This window comes from Mirounga leonina, unplaced genomic scaffold (genome assembly GCF_011800145.1).
Source record: "Mirounga leonina isolate KUSES-001 unplaced genomic scaffold, KU_Mleo_1.0 Mir_173, whole genome shotgun sequence".
Taxonomy (NCBI): domain Eukaryota; kingdom Metazoa; phylum Chordata; class Mammalia; order Carnivora; family Phocidae; genus Mirounga; species Mirounga leonina.
The window spans coordinates 80,476,932-80,497,986 of record NW_023270447.1 but is presented as its reverse complement, the minus strand read 5'-3'; the positions used below and the strand labels follow the sequence as shown (position 1 = coordinate 80,497,986).

Below are 21,055 nucleotides of genomic sequence, written 5' to 3'. Positions count from 1 at the left end.
GTTAAAATAGATAAAAATACAAGCCCTCTCTCCTCATGGCTATCAGCTGACTTTCTCAGATAATCTTCAACACTCCCTGCCCCTCAACTTGCCAGAAGCACTGTTCACTAGAAAGGAAACAGGGATGGCAAGTCCAGTCCTCCATTTATGAGAAGGGTCCCTGGTTCTGCCGCAGTCCCTGGTTGTGAAACCCTCTCCCGTTACACCTTGTGCGCTTGACGGTGACTGTGTGCAGCTCTGACCCACGGCCTCCCCCATCCAAGAGCACCAAGTCCCGCGAGGAGTGGAGGCTATGTGGCAGGGAAGCTAAGGAGGTCCTTTGGTGGTCTGGCCTCGACCACTTCCTGCTCCCCTCTGGGCTGAGAGTGAGTCCAAGGACACAGCCTTCGGCTGCCCACGGCGGGGGATGGAACTGTTCTGGAAAGGAAGTCACCTTTATCACCTTATTCTGTGGGACTCCAAAAAGCCACAGATGAACATGCCTGCTTCAGCAAAGGCTACCTTAGGTCAGCCCTATGTTCCCGAACAAACGCGGGCAGACATGAGAAAACTGAGACCACGTTGGGCAGAGGGGCACAGGGGGGCCGGCCAGACGCTGCCCAGCGGGGCTGAGATACTGACGTGTTCAGGACGTAAAGCACAGTGTGAATGATGTACGGGATCAGGTGGATGTTGCTCTCCCGACCGCCCCCGCCAGTGTCAGCGCTGAATGACTGCTCCATGGCGAAGCGCAGGAAGAGCAGCTTGATGTCGTGGATGTTGAGCTGGTACGTGGGCTCCCGCTGGCCCGTACATTCCTGGAGGTAAGTGTTGTGCCTGGGGAGCAGGAGAACAAAGGCCGTGAGCAAAGCAAGTTCCCTGGGGACAGCCCGGCTTGGAAGGCAGAGCCCCCTCGGCTGGCATGGCCCGATGGTGGAAAAGGCCCCACAGGCAGACAGAGGAGTGAAGGGCCGAGCTGAGGACGGCCATGGGCGCCTGCACGAAGATGGGAACAGGGGACATTTCCATTTCTGCTGGGATGGAACGAGATGCTCTCCAAGCTCTGAGGTGAACTTGCCAGTTTTAGGGGGCCCACTTCCTGATGGACAAATGTCATAGAACGTATCGTGGCCAAATCTGGAAGTACATCTTGGAAGAAGAAATGTGGAAGGTATTCATTCTGACATGGTGATCTATCCGTAAGAATCTTTTCAACCGCCAAATGAAAGGTATTTTTCTACATCAATATATGCCACCATCAGTCTGGGCTCTGCCTGACTGTGCGACCTCAGGTAATTTACTCGACCTCTCTGTGCCTCAACTTCTTCATCTGGAGAATGTGTGTAGTAACAGCACATGTAAGCATCTCAATACATTGTCCATCATCATTACTGCCAGGTACCTTTCCATCCCTGAGCCGCCTTTTTTTTTGAAGATTTTATTTATTTATCTGTCAGAAAGAAAGAGGGAGGGAGAAGCGCACAAGCAGGGGGAGCAGCAGGCAGAGGGAGAAGCAGGCTCCCTGCTAAGCAGGGAGCCTGATGTAGGACTCGATCCCAGGACCCTGGGATCATAACCTGAGCCAAAGGCAGACACTTAACCGACTGAGCCACCCAGGTGTCCCATCCCTGAGCCTTCTAATAGGACACAGGGTGGGGAACCACTGCCCAAAGCACCGGCAAGAGTGGGGACCTCATCAACTCTACTCTGGATTTGAGGACGAGGGATGCTTGAAAGGAGCCTGATATTCCCCATGCCACTGAGCTATTTGTGTTATTTAAACCTCAGAGGCACACACTGCAGAAGAGAAATCTGGGAAATGTTGACTTTGAGGACACAGTCAGGGTCCTGTGTCTTATGCTCTGAGATCAACAAGGGAGAAGAGGGAGCGAATAACCAGAAGTTCCACATGATGCACCAGACACTCAGGGTGCTGGTCTCTCGCAGCCGAATTCCTCCCTCTTCCAGACGCAGCTTCCTTGACAGCACGCAGAGACCAGGGTTCCCAAGGACAGTGACAGGCCTCCAGACCGAGCTGATCACTGATATCCCCCCCTTCTCCTGGCAACCCCCTTTTCTGCCCTGCACACCGCTCAACACTCACCTTGCCAAGCAGGTGGCAAAAGCTGATTCAGGGACGTGGGGCCCCCAGACTGGAAGGAGCCCATTGCACTTAGTGTTGGCGTTCTGAAGGGCAGCACTTTCCCACTCTTCCCGGCCACGAGCCAGCCTGGATTGGGACGAGAGCAGGGACAAGTGACCGTTGGAACTGATTTGGCAACCGGGCACCTAGACGAGTGGGGGTGGAGAAGGGTTTGCTAATACTAAGGAAAGACGTTAGCCCATGCACCTGACTCCAGAGAGAATTAGCCCTCTCTATTACAGTATGGTAAATGCCAGCTTCGCTGCTTCAGGGAAGCAAGGCTGCTTTCTCCAGCCTTAGGCCAAAAGCCAAGTGGATTTTCCTAGTCATATGGCACAAGTGGCTCTTGGGTTTAAGGCAAGACACCCTACTCCCCTGAGACGAAACCCTCAGTCCGCATCTACCCCCTCCCAGTACAGGGTCCTGGGCAAGCTAAGCTGCCCCCTCCTCTGAAGCGACACAGGCCTGGACGGAAGCACCTGAGGAAGCAGCCTATGGAGGGAGGAGCCCAGGCCTACCTGACAGCAGCCAGGTGACAATCATAGTGCACGATGTTGAAGTGGGACACGGTGCTGTAGCCCTGCTGTTTCCGGGGCTTGTTCTCCATCTCTTCCAAGGCTACCCGCTTGGTGAAGGTATAAATGCCCAGGACTTTTGTGGGCTGCAAAGACACCAGAAAAGGAGGAGGTGAGGTGAACCTCAAGGCAGGCTTTGGGAAGAGGCGAAGCAGAGGAGAGGGGACCGGCGGGCCTCCCCTCCCGGGAAGGAATGCACTCAGAGAGGGGGTGGTGGATCAGCACCTCGGTCTCTTCATTAAGCACTTGGCTGGGCACAGCCCCAGGGAGATGAGGAACATGAGGAGCAACCAAAATAAAGCAGAAGTGGAAGCCTACACTGTCACCCTTTTTTTGCTGCTTTATTTATCTGAAAAGGAAGAAGAAAGTGCCTTCCGGGTAAGTCACTTGCTTTACAACACTTATCAGGCTGCTCCCAGAAGCCGGTGCCCTAGTAGGACTCACGAGGCTTGTGGCCCTTCAGCAGTGTGGACGCTAAGCAGGGCATTCAAGCTGGAAGGGAAGAGGACGCCTTGTAGGCCTTCAGGGGAACAAACGGGTCACTCGCTGCTCTGCTCCTTTCAGTCATAAATCTAGTTTGGTAGAGGTCCTGATCTTCCCCCAGGTATCCTGGTTAACAGCAGCATGGTGTATTTTTAAAAGCCCCAGGTCTGGAGTCAGAGAAGCCTGGGCTAGAATTCTGGCTCTGCCACATGACCCCTGTTTTCCCATCCGTAATTTGGGGTTCTGTAGCTTTAGAAACAAAATTAGAGAAAGCTCTGGGCACGGGGACTAGTATACAGAAGGAATCCAGTGAGTGGTGGGGTCAAGGATGGTGGTGGTGGTGATGGTGATGGGGGTGGGGGTGGCGAAAACTAATGTTCAGAGCAGTCTGCCTTCCCTCCCTTTAGAGAGGACAGCTGGCCCTGACACACCCCTCGACACCAGCCCATCTAAGGAGAAGGCCTGCAGAAGGCCACCACTGGTGCAAGCGGCCAGGCTGCGCGTCAGGCCCAGCCAAGCACTCTACCTGGAACTTGTACCCTTCCCTGCAGATGCAGCACGTGAGGCCCGGCTCCTCAATCAGCTCCTCCATCTGCTTCAAGAGCGCTGTCTTGGTCACGACCTGGCCCTTCTCATTTGTCTGCAGGGGAAACCCAAGTGGTATGTCAGAAGGTGAGTTCCACCCACCCCCCACCCTAGCGTGGGGATGCTCGGGAACAGGGCTGCCCATCCACAGACACTAGACGGAGGATGCATGGAAAGGAAACCTCTTTAGGTGGCTTCCAATGAGGGTAAAGACCCAGATTCTTCTGCTTTCTCTTCCTGCAGGCTGCCATGCACCATCAGAAAAGCCCCCTTTCTTTGTGCCAGCACACTCCCCAGTCTCAGCTGCCAAGGGCTGTTGCATTAGGATTCACTTTACGGTTCGCATGGGAGTTCTAAACTGCTGACACCCAAGCCTGTGCTCTGGAGAAGACACTCGTAGGACTATGGCTTCTTCCAACGTGCGGCAATAAGAGCAGACTATCACGTCCAACAGACGTGGGTTCAAACTCTTGTCCACCTCTTATTAATCATGCACCTTGGCCTATTTCCTTTGCTTCTCAGCCTCTATTACTTCAACCAGAAAATGAGTATAGTAATATCACCCTCACAGAATCACATGAGGGCTTAAATAAAATCTTACGAGCAAGGTGCCTAAGCATAGTGCCTGGCAAATAGTAAATCCTCCACGAGCAAGTGTTATCATTATTATCCCTACTTTTACTGTTTCCATGAATCCGTTAAGTCATTTAGCCTCTGAGTCCCATCTGCGTAGCGGGACCATAGTCACAGCTCTGAGGGTTGTCAGGAAGATCACAGAAGGTAAAGTGCCTGGCACAGTGCCTGGCACACCTAGTTCCCTCCTCCGCCTCGCCAGCCTTCACCCCCACCATCCCCAGCCCAGCTCTGACCCGAAGCACAGCTATCTCCTCCTCAACAGCATAGACAAGAACGTGGAGACTCCTGGACAGTGGCTTTACCGTCATGCCCAGGGTGCCCAGAGCCTTCTGCCTCATTGCCATGGCCATGCGCTTCTTCTCAGCACGGGTCTCCCTGCGGGCAGCGTCGATCTTCTTGTTTACATCAGGGTGCTCCCGCAATGCCTCCAGCAGGTTCTCTGCCAGGGTCCCAATGCCCTCATCGCTGGACACCTGCTCCAGTTTATGTAGGTTTGTGATGGAGTCTGTTCCGATCAGAACCTACCAGAGACCAGAGACATACATGCTTCCAGTTAGGCGAATAAACATTCTATCTAGGAGTTTATAGGTTCAGAAAACTCAACAGACTCTACTCAATCTCATGCCATCTGTTCAGTTTCAATCAAATCCTTTGAATTTGTGTTTCAAAAATTTCAACAAATGGAGGAGGGCTTGACTCTGTCACTGACCTTTGACCAGTCACTCTGCTCTTTGGCTCCAGTACCCCTGTCTATAAAAGGGGAATAATGGGGATGCCTGGGTGGCTTGGTCAGTTAAGCGTCGCCTTTGGCTCAGGTCATGATCCTGGGGTCCTGGGATCGAGCCCTGCATCGGGCTCCCTGCTCAATAGGGAGTCTGCTTCTCCCTCTCTCTCTGCCTCTCCTCTGGCTTGTCACCACCCCCCCCCAGATAAATAAATAAAATCTTAAAAAAAAATGTGGATAATGTCAGGGTTGCGGTGAAGATTAAAAATTAGTCACAAATAGGGACACCTGGGTGACTCAACTGGTTAAGTGTCTGCCTTCAGCTCAGGTCAGGACCCCAGGGTCCTGGGATCGAGTCCCTCATTGGGCTCCTTGCTCAGCGGGGAGTCTGCTTCTCCCTCTACCTACTTCTCCCTCTGACAAATAAATAAATAAAATCTCAAAAAAAAAAAAAAATAGGTATCACCCAGAAACCCCTGTGCTTGAGAAGGCTGGCAGTCACTACATGACAGCACCACATTGTCGACACGTGTGGGAGAACAGAACACGGAAGGCAGGGCAGGTCTGACAATGCTCTCCAGGTGAGTGGAGAAGCACTGTACCACCAAAATCCCCCACCCCCTGGCACAAGCGTATTAATGCTAATTACTACCGTACGTATTTGACAATAAATGACAAACAATAGAACCAACTTGTAATGCGAAAGCTCAGCACTCAACTAAGATCACTCACCGGCTCATACACCTGCCCTCATAGCAGGTACACTTCCAAGCTGCACCTCAGCAAAATTACAGGTCATCTCACATCTCCTGATCATAAATGCTGAGCCCACAGTGCAACAGTCTACAAAACTACTGCGCAGATACGCCAACCTCCTCACGCTGGGTGGTAGCTGCATGCATGTGCGCACACACATCTGCAGGAAGCCATGCTTTAGGTGCTAGGGGTACAAAAACCCGACCCTCCTGAAGCTTACACTCTAACTGGGCAAGCAGACACATGTCAACAGTCTGACACAACGAGCCCTCCTGCACCTTGCTTCAAACCCCCTAGGTTTCCTTCAAGGGCACCACCACTCTCCTGTCGCCCAACCCAAAACTGAACAGAGTTCTTGACTCATCCAGCTTCTTCACCCCTCATGTGCAACCAATCTCCAAATCCCATTCATTCTGCCTCCCAGACCACTGCTGAACCCACCCACTGTCCACCTCACATGCTAGCTCAGCTGCCTTCACCTCTTACCTAGATTATGATAAGAGGCATCCAACCATCTCTACTAGTAATCTGTCCTCTCCCCTTCTTCCAGTTCATGGTCCGCTCATGGCCCTCGGCAGAAAATGCATACTCCTCTCTTTGGAGAATGTGCCCTGGATCGGGGTCAGCTCTCGCTCCACCTCCCCCCAACCCCCACCAATCCCCATGCCACTGCTCCCAACCCCTGAGCGCTTCTAGCATCCTTTGGTTCCTGAGCCTTAGCAGGTGCCATACTTTCTTCTAAAGCATCCTCCTTCCTTTGGCCCCTTTCACACTGCACTTATCACCTTCACACTACAATTACCGGGTACATGGCTGTATCTTCCACCAGAGAGTGAGCTCCCAGAATCACAGGCTGTGACCACCCTGGTCTCCAATGTCGCCTCAGCCTAGCACAGCTCAGGTACACAACAAGTGCTAAAAAAAATGTGTTGCTAGGAAGTGAATGGTCACAAGTGTGAATGCTGAGTTCCTAACTAAATAAAGTCTTAGTCTAAAGAAAGTAATTTGACTTAGTGACTACAAAGAAGCCTGGAAATCAGCTGACCCAGGCTTGGCCATATCACAGCCCCACTCCTAGACTCACCCACATATAAAACAAATGTTACAGGAACACAGAAACTAATATATGTGAGGACTCCCATGTAAGAAAAATTATCTCCACAAAGGTGTGCTAATTATGACTATCCCCACTGAACTGAACAAAACTTTAAAACAAGAGAGACACAAGAATCCTATAGCCAAGCTACCCTACCCTACTTTTGGAATAAGCTATCAGAACGATCCCCAAAAGAGCATGTAGGATTACATTCGATGCAGAACACCATACACAGAAAAAAAAACAGCCCCGAGGACTCTCAAAACTCAACATTAAAAAAAAATCCTATTAGAAAATGGGCAAAAGATACACACAGGAAGGTCACTGAAGAAGACACACAGATGGAAAGCAACGGAAGGTGTACAGCACCATTAACCGCTAAGGAAATACAAATTAAAATCGCAGAGAGGGGGCGCCTGGGTGGCTTAGTCGTTAAGCGTCTGCCTTCGGCTCAGGTCATGGTGATCCCAGGGTCCTGGGATAGAGCCCCGCATCCGGCTCCCTGCTCTGCAGGAAGCCAGCTTCTCCCTCTCCCACTCCCCCTGCTTGTGCTCTCTCTCTCGCTATGTCTGTCAAATAAATAAAATCTTTTAAAAAATTAATAAATAAATACAACACCATCAGCTATCAAAGTGGCTAGGTGCCACCAAATGCTGATGAGGATGCAGGGACAGTAGCTCACTCAACGCACTGCTGGTGAGAATATAAAATGGGGCAGCTACTCACTCTAGAAACCAGCTTTGCAGTTTCTAATAAAACTAAATCCACCACTACTGTATAACCCAGCAACTCCATGCCTAGGCATTTATCCCAGAGAAATGAAGATTTCTACACATACACAAAACAACTGCACGTGAATGTTTATGGCAGTTTCATTTGTAACATCCAAAAACTGGAAACATTCCAGGTGTTAACGGGAGAATGGCGAGGTAGCCTGGGAACCCACACTATGGAACACTAGTGAGCAATAAAAAGGAACAGACTACCAATATACACAACCTGGATGAATCCCCAGAAAATGCTGCTGAGTGAAAAAAGCCAACCCAAAAGGCTACATGCTCTCTGATGCCACATGTAACATTCTTGAAGTGACAATATTATAGCCACGGAGAGCAGATCAGGGGTTGCCAGGGGTTAGTGCCAGGGCGGATGAGAGTATACAAGGGAACAAGGGGGATCTCTGTGATGACAAAACTGTCATGAATCCTGACTATATCAGTGTCCATATCCCAACTATGATACTGTACGTGGTTTCGTATGATGTTACTGTCGAGAAATGGGTACATGAGATTTCTCCTTAACAAGTACAGGTAAACCTACAATTATCTCAAAGTGAAAAGTTTAATTTAGAAAAACTCCAGCCTGGCCACCTGTCTGGGCCAGTGAGGATTTGTGAGGGGTACCAGATACTCCAGATCAGGGATGAGCAGCAGAATGAAATGGTGGGTCTCTGTGAGGACAAAGTTTCCAGCTGCCTAAAGCAGAGCAAGAAATGGTGGTGATGGTACTATTAATGTCCCAAATGACCCCAACGACGACAACCAGAAATCAAAATTGTTTTACACTCTGGCCAGCCATACCTTCAGTTCAACTGCTGCTCAGAAGACCCACGAGATAATAAAGCCCCATGTAAGAATGCGTCGCGGGAGGAAGTCAGTCACTATACTTACTCCTCTCCACACAGAGCTGAACCACATGACCTCTGAGAGTGCCCTCTACTCCAGAGGTCTTACATACTAGCGGAAGTCACATCCTGAGGCTAACTAAGTTGGTTCTCTTCATTCAGCCACGGCAGACTAGAGCATGTGGTTCCTTCACCATACATGTCCTGCTTCCAGAGTAAGGTCCATAGGCATGCTGGCTATTCACTCACCTGGGTGGCAGGGTGCTGGACGGCCAGCCCCCGAAGAAGCCTCAAGATAAATGGCAGGGCTGGGCGAGATAAGAACTTTTTCCAGATGTCAGCATCCAGACTGCAAAGGAAAAGAAGCTGATTAGCAGGCCAGAGGAGCAAAGCCTATCTAGAAACCAGCTGTTGATTCTATTCTGGCTTGTTTAAACATGACCCTTCAAGAGAGCCATCAAGAATCACAAAGCATCACCTAGCTCAGCTAGGCAGCCAGACAGAAGTGAGTATTCTGAACAGAAACCAACAAGCTGCCTCCCGTTCCCAGCCCCAAAGGGCTCTGCGGTGGCTGCGTCGTCACCTTGATAGTTTCCGGAAGGGGAGGAAGACACTAAGGAGGGCCAAACGGGACTACGTGAAGCTTTAGGCCACAGCAATGAAGGAGAAAAGGAACCAGAAGAGGGAAGAAAAGCAGCCGCCCCAACACAACTGTTTCTTACTTCTTGGCGCTGGGAATGTGCTTTTTCATATAGTCCAGCGCACTCTGGGTGATTCCCTTCTGGAGAATCAGATCCTTTAGCTGATGCCCATTGCTGCTGTTCTTGATGCCGGCTGCGATCTTACAGAAGCAGTCCAGGAAGACCTTATCATCGCCGCTGTGGTCTTCATCATACCTGCAGCAGAGAGCAGAGCCCCAGGGTGTGAAGGAGAGGACACACATGTATCACGTTGTTCTCTCGGTTAACGATCTTCAACAGTCTACAAGATCAAGTCTAGACTTCTTGGCATGACACGAGCCTGCTGATCTGGTTCCTGCCATTCCTCCTTACCTGCTACGTCCCCCAAACTCTCAACATTCTCTCACGTTTTCATGCTTTTCACACTTGACTCTCTCCATCTTGTCATGCCCCTGTCCCATCTCACCAGCCCCTTCACTCCCCCTGCCGAGCCAATGTAACACAGCATACTGACTCCCCACTTACAATGAACCCCTTAAAGGCCAGACACATATACGAAAATTTAACAGAAATTGTGGTTGTTCCCCTAAGTCTCACAGAACTAGCTCAGAGTATTGGTGAGGACCCTCACATAGCCATCTAAAATCTAAGCACATACTTGTCAAAGTTACAGTATGGCTTGAACCGCTCCACCAAGATCTGCATTTTCTCCACCTCGCCAAAGGAAAGGTACGGGATGATGCGCAGCAGGCCCTGGAGCACGCTAGGGTTGGAGCGAACAAAGGTGCTGTTAATCTGGTCCAAGAGCATCACAAGCTGATCTTTGTCACCCGTCAGGAGGAGGTTGCCCTGCAGTAGAAAAAGAGGACAGAAGGCTCAGTAACAGGGTCAGGACTTTGGTCAGCCGGTATCTGAACCCCAGATGTCACCCACTTCCATCAGAAGCAGCCCTAGAAAAACTGTCTTAGCACTTCCTGCAGAATAATGAACAGTGTGAGTTCCACTTGATACTAGTTTCTAAGTTTCTGTGTGACTCTGTTCATAGCGTCAGGTAGTTAAAATGTTAACACAAACTCCCCTCCCTGAAGAGAACACAGGCTGCCTGATACTTGGTCACACCTCTAGCCAAAACATTGAGTACCAAGAGGGACAGGAGGCGGCAAGGGTGCAATCAGTGGAGAGAAACTGAACCAGGGAGTTGGAGACCCAGGTTCTCGGCCTGATTCTGCCAGCAGCCAACTACGGAACACTGAACAGCTGCCTTTACTTCTCTGGGCTTGGAGTTCCCTCAAGTGGACAATGAGGGGCTGGGCTAAGGCCCTGCCTATCAGCTGGAACATGCCAGCATTCCATTAATGAGCAGCGTGTGAGTGAAAGAATATCCTCAGCAGCTTCGTTTCCTCCGAATCCACAGACTTCGGGCTTCAATGCCGTCATGTCACCATTAGCTGAGCTTTGTCATTTCTATGACCAAAACATGTTCAATCATTCTTGGTGGACACATCTGGACACACAAACAAGACACAGTATGTGCTCCCGGTGTCTGCAGATGGACAGACTGGCCCCACGCACCTTGTCCTCATTCAGGGGCTCAGCGTTGGATTCATCCAGAATGATCTCCATGATGCTAAGCACCTGCTCGGCCACAGCTGCACCACCACTGTCCTTGCTTTCTTGCTCAGCCACCAGGGCCTGTCGGAGGAGACCCAGTTACTCTGGGAAGAAGACCACAACCACTCATTGCTGATGGGATCTGTTCCTCACCAATGTCCTTCATGGCCTTACTGCCAGAGACGTGTGTGGGTATGTGTGCGCACGCGCGTGTGACGTGTGCGTGTGACGTGTGTGCGCGCGTTTGTGTGTGACGTGTGTTCGCGCATGTGTGCGTGCGCGTGTGTGATGTGTGTGTGTAGAGAGAGACAAGTGTGTGGACTTCTGCAGACAACGAAATCGTGCTGTGTGTGTGTGTGTGTGTGGAGAGACAAGTGTGTGGACTTCTGCAAACAATGAAATCATGCAGTTCCAGATCTCTATCTTGGTCGCCCTGAGGACACTGGCATTACTTCTCCAACACTGTGCAGTCTGGACTGTTTCACAGACTAACTTCCTCTTATCTCTGATCAGAATTCAGGAAAGGGACCGGGAAAGCTCCTGCATGTCCTGGCAGTAGCACAGAGGTGAGCCAGCAGGAAAAGAGACCATTTAAATGATCCATGCCTTGGGGCCAGTGAGCCAGACAGAGATAAAAGCTTTGAAAAGGCCACAAACCCATTTCATCTGAGCCCAGAGCTGAGATGTCCCTCCCCCTACCCAGGACTTCTGAGGCTCACTCTATCATCTGCAGCCCATACTCCTTACCAGGTTTAGGGTCCCCAGCATGACATTCAAGGTGTTCATTTCCAGCTTGACCAGCTGCTGTCGGTTGACTTTCACCTTCACGCAGTAACTGAACAATTTCAGGAGCACCTGCCAAGAAAAGTCGGTCAAAACCCAAGAGGCCATCTTAAGAGTATAAAACGTGGGGACAAGCAAGAAAGAAACATCTGAGAGGGGTCACGTACAATCAGTAGGTACTCTTCCCAAAGTGCAGAGAAAAGAAAGGAAAAGTGTTTCTGGAGGGGACATGGTAAGGTGGGAAGGATCTCAGGCCAGACTGGCATTTTAAAGAGCAACATTCTCTGGCAATAGCCTACGTGGGCTTGGCATATCTCTACCATCTCTAAAACTATGGCAATGACACCAATTCCTAGTGGAACAGGTGACAATCTGTTGTACCAGGGAAATTCCAGTACTAACTCAGACTCTAATAGTGAACAGAAAGATTCCAAGGCTCATGGCCTGTGGGAGCTCAGAACCATGTAAGTCAGTTATTTATTTATTTATTTATTTATTTTTCAAGTAACACTTTTCCTTTATCAAAACATGGGTTTGTTTTTTTCTTTTTACATTTTCAGATTGTAATTCTTTTAACGCTTTTTTTTTTTTAATTCTTCACATGGTCATTTAGAACACGATTACAATAACACATGTTCTCATATCTTCTGGAGCTGAAAGTAACAGTGTAATATTTATGGTGTCTTTGGGATCCTCTACTCCTTAGGAGATAGATGGATGAAGACCCAAACAAGATCCTACCAAATAAATAAAAGAACTACTTAGAAAATCAGTTTAAAAAGCAACAGTAGTTAATATGGACTCAAGTGCAGTTTTGCGGGCAGACAGGCAGGCACTGGCCCCACAGGTGGCTGGAGAGACGTGGCCGAAGGCTGCCAGCGCACTGGCTCTGGTGGGGAGGGGCCAAGGGGGGGGGCATCCTAAGGGACAGAGGGCTCGGAAGGCTGCCAGGCCCAGGGCTGCCTTGCCCTGGCCTGTGGCATCATGCCACCCTCTTAGGCTTACGTGGCACAGTGGCCACAAGCTTCTCTCCACAGGGGCCACTCTCAAAGCAGAGGGCTGCTCCCTCCTTGTTGCCCCCAACTCACGGTGAGAAGGTGGCGTCCCTGCTTGAAATCTCTGATCCCGGCCAGTCTGTTGAGCATGCACTCCAGGCCCCCACACTGGGCCATCACACCAGCCATCTTATACACTTCCTCTTCATCTTCTTCTTCATCTGAGGGAGGAGGGAAGCCACACAGAAATGGCAGGGAAGGGAAGGATGGAAATAAAACAGATAATCCTTTTCCGGGCTGACCACTAGTTTCCTCTTTCTTATCTCCAAGAAAAGCATAGCAATAGAAGGGATCAATACTGGATATTAAACTATGAGACTGGGGGCGCCTGGGTGGCTCAGTCGTTGAGCGTCTGCCTTCGGCTCAGGTCACGATCCCAGGGTCCTGAGCTCCCCACTCAGCGGGAAGCCTGCTTCTCCCTCTCCCACTCCCCTTGCTTGTGTTCCCTCTCTCGCTGTGTGTCTCTCTGTCAAATAAATAAATAAAATCTTTAAAAAAGAATAAATAAACTACAAGACTAAAGCCAATTACAATTATTTATTCAAATATATGAAAATACAAGCACCACCACCACAAAAAAAAAAAAGCAAAAAAAAAAACCCCCCAAAAACCTAAGCTAAAAATAAATCTGAACTCAAGTTTGTTGCTAACTGCACTTTATTCCCCAAGTTTGTTATTGTTGTTCTTTTAACTCCTGAGGGGTCTGAATCAGGCCATAGATGCCTGTACTTTTCCTCAGTTGGAGAAGTAATCTCCCGTCAATTCCAATCAGAGCTACAGAACAGTGTGTGTTCAGAATACCCCTAAATCCCAGGATGTGAACCACTCACTGGCCCCAGACCCCCCACCCAATGTGCAGCAGTGTCTGTGGGGAGGGCCTACCTGTGGTGGAGTCCAGGGACTCGATAAACTCCTCGGTGGCATCGCCCAACAGCCCGCGCATGCGGTAAACAATCCTCATGGGCTCTCCCTGAGCAGAGGCAGGTAGACAAAGGTGCTTGTAAACAGGCCCAGAAAATGCAAAGGACTCAACACCTGGCCTTGTTCTTCTATTTCTCTACAAGGTCTTACCCACAACATCTAGAATCCAAGCATACTGCAACTCACGTAGGGTAAAGGAAGCTAATTTTATGCAGTGTCTACTACAGGCCAAGAGTGGGTATGAACCATTTTATAAACACATTCTCATTTAGGGGCGCCTGGGTGGCTCAGTTGGTTGAGCGACTGCCTTCGGCTCAGATCATGATCCTGGAGTCCCTGGATCGAGTCCCGCATCGGGCTCCCTGCTCGGCGAGGAGCCTGCTTCTCCCTCTAACCCTCCCCCCTCTCATGTACTCTCTCTCTCTCTCATTCTCGCTCTCTCAAATAAATAAATAAATCTTTAAAAAAAAAAAAAACACATTCTCATTTAATTTCATTAAAACTATACGTAACAACAATAATCACTACTATGTATTGAGTGTTTAACTTTGTGCTAAGTTCTATGCTAATGGAGCACTTCACATCATCCTCTTACACTAGGTTAAACAGCTTTTTCAGAGTTATCCAATGATAAGCACAGTCTAATCCCAAGCCTGTGCCTCCTTCAGGAGCACAAATTCTAACCAACGGGGACCACTTCCCAAAGAATCAGGACAAGCAAGATCAATCAGATCAAAGAGCTTTGATTCAAGACTCAGGAATCAAAAGCAAGAGCATAATCCAATCCTGAGGTCTTCACATAATCACGTAACAAGGAAAGGGTTCTTCCAAAATTACTCAAGTTAAAACCTCTAACTTGATGGAATGATTAGAAAGAAGTCTTTTGTAAACTTTACTAGACTGGAGGATGGTGACAGGTCACTATACACCGGGCACTAAGTTAAGCACTCTCCCATCCACATTATTCTTATTTTGGAATTAAGAAACAGGGGTCTGAAGTCACCCTGTATGAAATAAAGTTGAAGAGCAGGTACCACATTAATTCAAGTTGACTGCCTCTAAGCCCACGCTCAGCTTCAGGAGAGGAAACCGTCCTGGGAGAGAACCTGTCAGAAAGGCCGCTTGCAGAAGTATATTCCCAGCTATCAGAGCCCAATGGGAACTTAGAGAAAAAACAGCTGGACAACAAGGGCAGAAAAAGAGACACAGAAAACAGAATAGGCTCAGGGCGCCTGGGTGGCTAGTCGGTTAAATGTCTGACTCTTGATTTCAACTCCGGTCATGGTCTCAGGGTCGTGAGACAGAGTCCCGTGTCAGGCTCTGTGCTCTGCGTGGAATCTGGTTGAGATTCTCTTCTGCCCCTCCCCCTGCTCGTGAGCTCTCTCCCTTGCTCTCACTCTCTCTCAAATAAAATCTTAAAAAAGAAAAAGAAAACAGAACAAGCTCTAGTCAGCAGCTAAGGAGACAGGCTGTTTATCATGGAAACAGAGGGGTGGAGTAAAAAGGCAAGTTGATGAAGGCCCTGATAAAAAGGTTCCACAAACTCTGGACTTTGCCAGAAGAACCCTTCAGTGGACTGAGTGCTAATGTGAACGGCGGTGACCCTCAACTTCTTCCTTGCCTTGTAGTACAAAAGGGGAGCTGCCCATGGATGCTCTTTGGGTTCCATACCACCATTTCTAAGGACAGCCATACAAGCTTGGTCTTTATTTTTTGTGTGCCAGGGATCAAATCTGTACCATCTGTTTTGATGCTCAAGTGTCAATGACAAGATCACTGGATGGGGCAATCTTCTGTGCGGACCTCTGCCGCTGACAGTACCCACTGACCAGGATTCCCAGCACAGCGGGAGAACAGAAAGGAGACAAGCAAAAATATGTGACAGACTGAAGGCCAAAACATACTAGCAGACACGACCAATTTAGTGTCTCAAACTCTCGAGAAATATGTGGGACTAAATCAGAAAAGTTTACCGTGCTTTCAAGGGCACGCTGGCTCGCCATTCTTCAGTTATTTGTTTGACTCACTGACTAAAAATTCCCCAACAAAGGGATGCAAAGAAAAGGGAAGGAAGGGAAGGAAACGGAGGAGGAGGAAAGGAAGGAACAGGGGAGCGAGGGGAGGGAAAGAGGAGGGAGAGGGGAAGCAGAATATCTGAGACCCTTAGGAGAGGTCAAACAGTACTGAGGGGGCCAAAGGACCAGAGGGCCAGGTTTCCTTCACTTCCCTCTCCCCCCGTCAAGAACTGCCTGTTTACATCTCAATTCCGCAGCTAGTCACACAGGAACCATGCTCGCTCCTTGACACCAGCACTGGAAAATGTTCTAAGTGAGCAGGCCCCTAAAAAGCAGAGAGCTCATCTCGGCCAAGAGATGCCCGTGTATAAATGGCACGAGGCAACAAGCACCCCCCATCACGTGCTTCTTCCTCCGACACCGCCCGGCCCGGCTGCACACAGCCCGAAATGCTCATCCTCCCCTGAAGCTCTTCCACCTCTGGCCAGACACCTCAAAAGGAGGACAAGACCACCGGTTTGCTCCACAACCACAAACAGGGAAGCCCGGCTGCACAAGCACGGTTACCAACTGGGTAGTGACGATTAACAACGGCTCCTCCCGGTACAAGTCCGCCTAAGTCAGAAAAGTACAACCCCATCTCCAAGCAAGGAAACAAGCACATACCTCATTCGTGGTACACCAGACCTTCTTGTAAACCTCAGCCACAGGAAGATCCAAACTAATGATCTTATTGTTCACTAGAAGCTGAACAGCAGAGGAAATGAGGCTGTTATTGCAAGTAATTATAAGGCAAGGACATTTCAAGATCAAAGGGCACTTCATAGCAGTGGTTCATAACTCATCATTTTTGTGTTCTGGGCCCATCGCCTCCCCGTCTCTAAAAACTGCACGTGTGTGCACAACACACAGAATCTGGGACACAATTTCAGAGGCCACATGCACCCTTAACCCAAACCACGGACTCCACGTTAGAAACTGCTGCTGAGGACCTTCTCCTACCCAGAGTCCCTCTCAGGCTCTGCCAGAAAAACCATTTTCTCTATTTCCCCCAACACGCTTTCCCACCCCTAGATGATAAGGCCAGACCCTGGAGGTCGTCTGCCACAAGGTACTAGATACAGGGCCAGAATCTGCACAGGGGCCACTGTGCCAGTTTTTGGGAGCTTAATTAACTTGGAATCCCTGGGAAGTCTCTGTCAGAGCAACAAGAACAATAAACTACTCCGTGACAAGCAATAGCCACTAACCATTTGCTTACCGCATGCCAGGCACTGGGCAGAGCCCTTTACAGGTAATTAACCTTAACACCAGGTAAGGTACATGGGTGGGAACCACTGGCCCCATTTATAGAGGATGAAGCTGAAACAAACTACCTGCCCAAGGTTAACTAAGCAGGGAGGAGCGTGGATGTGACCCCAGCCCGAGTTCTTAACCACGGTGGCAATGTCCTATGCTTGTTACCTCCATCCCGCTGTCATCCTCCAGGAGAGCCACCAAGTCACAGTCCTGGCAAATCTTGTTCTTTATATCCCTCATAAGTGGCCCAATGCCTGGCTCATTGCTGCTATATGGGTTCCCGGGCATCCTGCCCTGTAAGAAGTCTTCTTGTTGCGGGTCCTTCTCCAGGGTCACAAAGAATTCAGTGACTTCATTCTCCTCCTAAAGGACAGAAAGAACGACGCACCGGCAGGAATGGCATTAAAGACACCAGAGAGGGACGGCAGAGGCCTTTCAGATTTAGACCATCCTACTTTGTTCCATGGACACTGAGAGAAACATACACTCATCCAGCCTCTTATACATTTTAAGATATAAACGAAAGGAAATTCAGGGCTGATTCCAAATACACTTCAAACAGCCTTCAGTATCAAGCATCTCCTCTGAAACTCAAGGGTGGAGTAGGAGAAAGCCTACCACAGTCAGCACGTGGGCAACGTAACAAAGCCATGTTACTGAACCAAGGGGAGGGGGGGCTTTCCTCCCGCTCACCTCAAGTGATGATAACCCATCTGCGGCCAGACGACTCTGGCACTAATGACCCCTACGTTGAGAGGAGGGTCCCTCTATCACATAATGCTCAGATGCGCCTAACCCCAAAGGCCCTCATCATAAACTGATGACGCTAGTGTTTTTCAGCTTTCGTCTTTGGGCCACACCATGCTCTCGGATAGCTAGGCAAGGGAAATGCGTGCACGCGCACGCGCGCGCACACACACACACACACGTGTGCACGCACCAAACACAGGCAGGGGAAGAAGGAAGAGAGTGAGCATTTCTTCTCACTCTAGCTCCATATTGCTTCTTTCATAGCATACTGAATGGGTAAAGCAACAGGATCTTAGCAATGGGAAATTAGACCCCATTTTTAAGACTGACCTAGACCTTAAATCTAGGAAGTAAGACCAAGAAAGGTCATCAGATTTCCCATCATTAGGAGTCAGAAAACTAGGAGACTGACTCTGTGTTTGTCAGTGGAGCTTTCTAAAATGTTGACCAAATGACCCACAGCTGGTCCGACCGCCCATGACTGAGAGGCTTCCTAGCAGAATGACACACGCACACACCCTGGGAGGCACAGGAAGAAGCACCGCTTACAGGATAAATGATGCTGCAGAGCCTCTCAAAGATGAACACAGGTGTCCTGTAATCATCCAGGTTGTAGCGCTTGGCTGTCTCAATGCACACAGCCATGAAGGCCTTGGTTTCCGATTCTGTACCTGCCAGAAATCAGTGGCCACGTCAGTTAGGAGAGAGCTTCACACACACAAACCCCAATGAGACTTTACGTGCACAGTCACCAACAGGTTCTTCCTTCTTGGTAAATTTGCAAATGCCCTACGTGGCAGTATCAGTATTTCAATTAGAAACTTGAAGCTAAATGATTTGATGCTTAGACCACATTCCATTTGAAAGCCCCAGCACCCAAGTCAACACAGTGCATCACGGTTAGCTGTGCACACCTCTTGCTTCCTCTCCGAATGATCACCTCCTTAAGGAGAGGAACTATGCTTTACTCAGCGCACATCCTCTTGCCCAAAACAGGTACTCCAAAATGTCAAATAATAATCCTAATTGTATTCCAGGAGAATCAAAGGGAAGTCATATATAGCTTTAAGCTTCAGTCTTAAAACGATTAGGTGGACTGCCCTCTACAAGCCAAAGAGACAATTTTAAGTCATAGGAGAAGGAAGAAATATGCTTCAAAAGGGTCCAACTGTGGGGCACCTGGGTGGCTCAGTCGGTTGAGCGTCCGACTCTTGGTCACAAATCCTCACTGGAGAAACCCATATTTGGCTTGGCTTCTAAAGAATTTCCACAGAGGCACCTGGGTGGCTCAGTCGGTTAAGCATCCAACTCTTGGTTTCAGCTCAGGTCGTGATCTCAGAGTCTTGAGATCAAACCCCATGTCAGGCTCTGGCACTCAGCAGGGAGTCTGCCTTTCTCTCTCTGCCCCTCCCCCTGGCTCACACTCTCTAAAATAAAAATAAGTTTTTTGAAAAAAAAAAAAAATTCCACAGATAAACCCTTGAAACATGAGTTCATGAGCTCACAGTCAAAAATCACAAAATACAAAAAGATTTAAGGCACCAGAAGCAAGAGCTGGAATAACAAACAGCAGAATCAAATGGATAAGTATTTCAAGCCTTGGAATTATCAGACACAGAAATGTTTGCTATTCTTGCAAACTACAAGATAAACGGGAAGTGTGAATGAAACACAAGAGCCTATAAAACCTGTAGAGAACCACAAGGACTCAACAGTTAGACTAAAGAGCTAACACAGTGAAGAAAAAATGAACTAAATGAAAGAACTGAAGAAACCCTCCAGAGTCAGCAGAAAGAGACAATGAGATGCGCCCCGTGACGGAGCGGTAAAGAGAGACGGAGGAGAGGGTGGGTTCTACAAGGATGACAGAGAGATTGGGGCAAAGGCAAATGAGGAAATGATGGCAGAGAATTTTCCAGAACCAGCGAAAGATACCAATTTGAGGACACATACTTCCTTCTGTTCTATAAGCTTAATATAAAATGTCTAAATGAGGGACGCCTGGGTGGCTCAGTGGGTTAAGCATCTACCTTCGGCTCAGGTCATGATCTCAGGGTCCTGAGATCGAGCCCCTCGTCAGGCTCCCTGCTCAGCGGAGAGCCTGCTTCTCCCTCTCCCTCTCCCTCTGCCTCTGCCTGCTGCTCTGCCTACTTGTGTGTGCACTCCCCCACCCTCGTCAAATAAATAAAGTGTTAATTAAATAGATAAATAAATAAGTAAAGAAAATAAATAAATAAAATGTCTAAACAGACTGAGCCCAGCTCTGGAATTTTACAGCTCCAAGAACCAGAGCTTCTCTCCCTCTCTCCTCAAACGTGGAGAGATGCCTGCCACCAGCCTCCAGCAGGAACGCCACCCCCACTCCGGGCCGCTGGGCCGGCGCTACCTGTGGTCATGTCCTCCAGCATCTCCAGCAGCATGTCCTGGGTCTCGTCGATCAGCTTGGTCCTCTGCACCACCAGCTTTCGCAAGCATAGGTACCCATTCAGCACAGTACCTACCAAGCGACTCTTAAAGTGTCTTTTGATGGACTCCACCTCGACAAAGGAGGAAAGAAGCCCTGTGGGGATAGGAAAAAGCTGCTGCGAGGGCTCTGAATGAGAACGAAGGCAAGGAAGGTCCACGTCTTCCAAAGGTTATGAGCAACTCCAAAGCAACTTCCGAGCACAGAGCGGGTGCTCAAGGAAGTGAACTGGTCACTGGCTAACAGGGGCTCAAAAATGTAAGCCCACCCGAGACGGGACACGCAGAGCTTACATATGTACAGAGTCAACACAAGAGGGAACAGTCAACCTCCGCGCCCCAGGAACCAAGGTCAGCCCGCAAACTAGACCCAGGGTACCTAAGGGAAGGGCCCGGCAGCTATGTCTACCTGTGAGACTTTTGAGGGCGTAGCCCTGCTGCAGGTCAGTGCTAAGGGTGGCCTCCTCCAGGGCCAGCAAGCGGGCGATTTCCTACATGGGATGACAAGCACAGTTAGTGACTGCTGACATTGGCCCCCTCCAGCTGCGGTCCAGGAGCTCACAACATCAACCAGACGCTCTGCAGTCACCATTCTGTTCCCATGACCTCTTGAGCTAAACCTCTGCAGAACTCCTAAGAAGCTGAGGGCAGTGCCAGTGACGTTAAGGGAGGGCTTAAAGACTCAGAATGGCCGAAATGCCCCCAGCAAGTTGTTACCTCCTTATGATACACAGAGCCACAAAGATCAATTTTTTTCAACAAATATTTCTTCTCCACAAAGAAAAGTAGCACAAAGTCTACATCAGGGGACTGTAATGAGAGCAGGACCGGGGAAGGGCTCTCCTGAGCGGGGGGGGGGGGGGGGGGGGGGGGGGGC

At 49.4% G+C, this 21,055-nt stretch overlaps 1 protein-coding gene across 6 annotated transcripts in view; it reads right to left on the bottom strand.

Moving 5' to 3' along the window:
- UBR4 (ubiquitin protein ligase E3 component n-recognin 4) overlaps nucleotides 1–21,055 on the bottom strand; it is a 130,464-nt gene that overhangs the window by 9,216 nt on the left and 100,193 nt on the right. For all 6 annotated transcript variants that reach the window (XM_035019630.1, XM_035019631.1, XM_035019634.1 and 3 more), the window contains 17 exons: nucleotides 20,588–20,669; nucleotides 20,102–20,275; nucleotides 18,265–18,386; nucleotides 17,131–17,328; nucleotides 16,333–16,413; nucleotides 13,613–13,700; nucleotides 12,764–12,891; nucleotides 11,640–11,747; nucleotides 10,854–10,973; nucleotides 9,940–10,130; nucleotides 9,324–9,497; nucleotides 8,851–8,950; nucleotides 4,704–4,922; nucleotides 3,707–3,820; nucleotides 2,641–2,783; nucleotides 2,084–2,209; nucleotides 622–816 (listed from right to left, as the gene is read on the bottom strand). In XM_035019630.1, coding sequence (XP_034875521.1) covers nucleotides 622–816; nucleotides 2,084–2,209; nucleotides 2,641–2,783; nucleotides 3,707–3,820; nucleotides 4,704–4,922; nucleotides 8,851–8,950; nucleotides 9,324–9,497; nucleotides 9,940–10,130; nucleotides 10,854–10,973; nucleotides 11,640–11,747; nucleotides 12,764–12,891; nucleotides 13,613–13,700; nucleotides 16,333–16,413; nucleotides 17,131–17,328; nucleotides 18,265–18,386; nucleotides 20,102–20,275; nucleotides 20,588–20,669 — 2,363 coding nt within the window. The remainder of the gene's footprint in view (nucleotides 1–621; nucleotides 817–2,083; nucleotides 2,210–2,640; nucleotides 2,784–3,706; nucleotides 3,821–4,703; nucleotides 4,923–8,850; nucleotides 8,951–9,323; nucleotides 9,498–9,939; nucleotides 10,131–10,853; nucleotides 10,974–11,639; nucleotides 11,748–12,763; nucleotides 12,892–13,612; nucleotides 13,701–16,332; nucleotides 16,414–17,130; nucleotides 17,329–18,264; nucleotides 18,387–20,101; nucleotides 20,276–20,587; nucleotides 20,670–21,055) is intronic.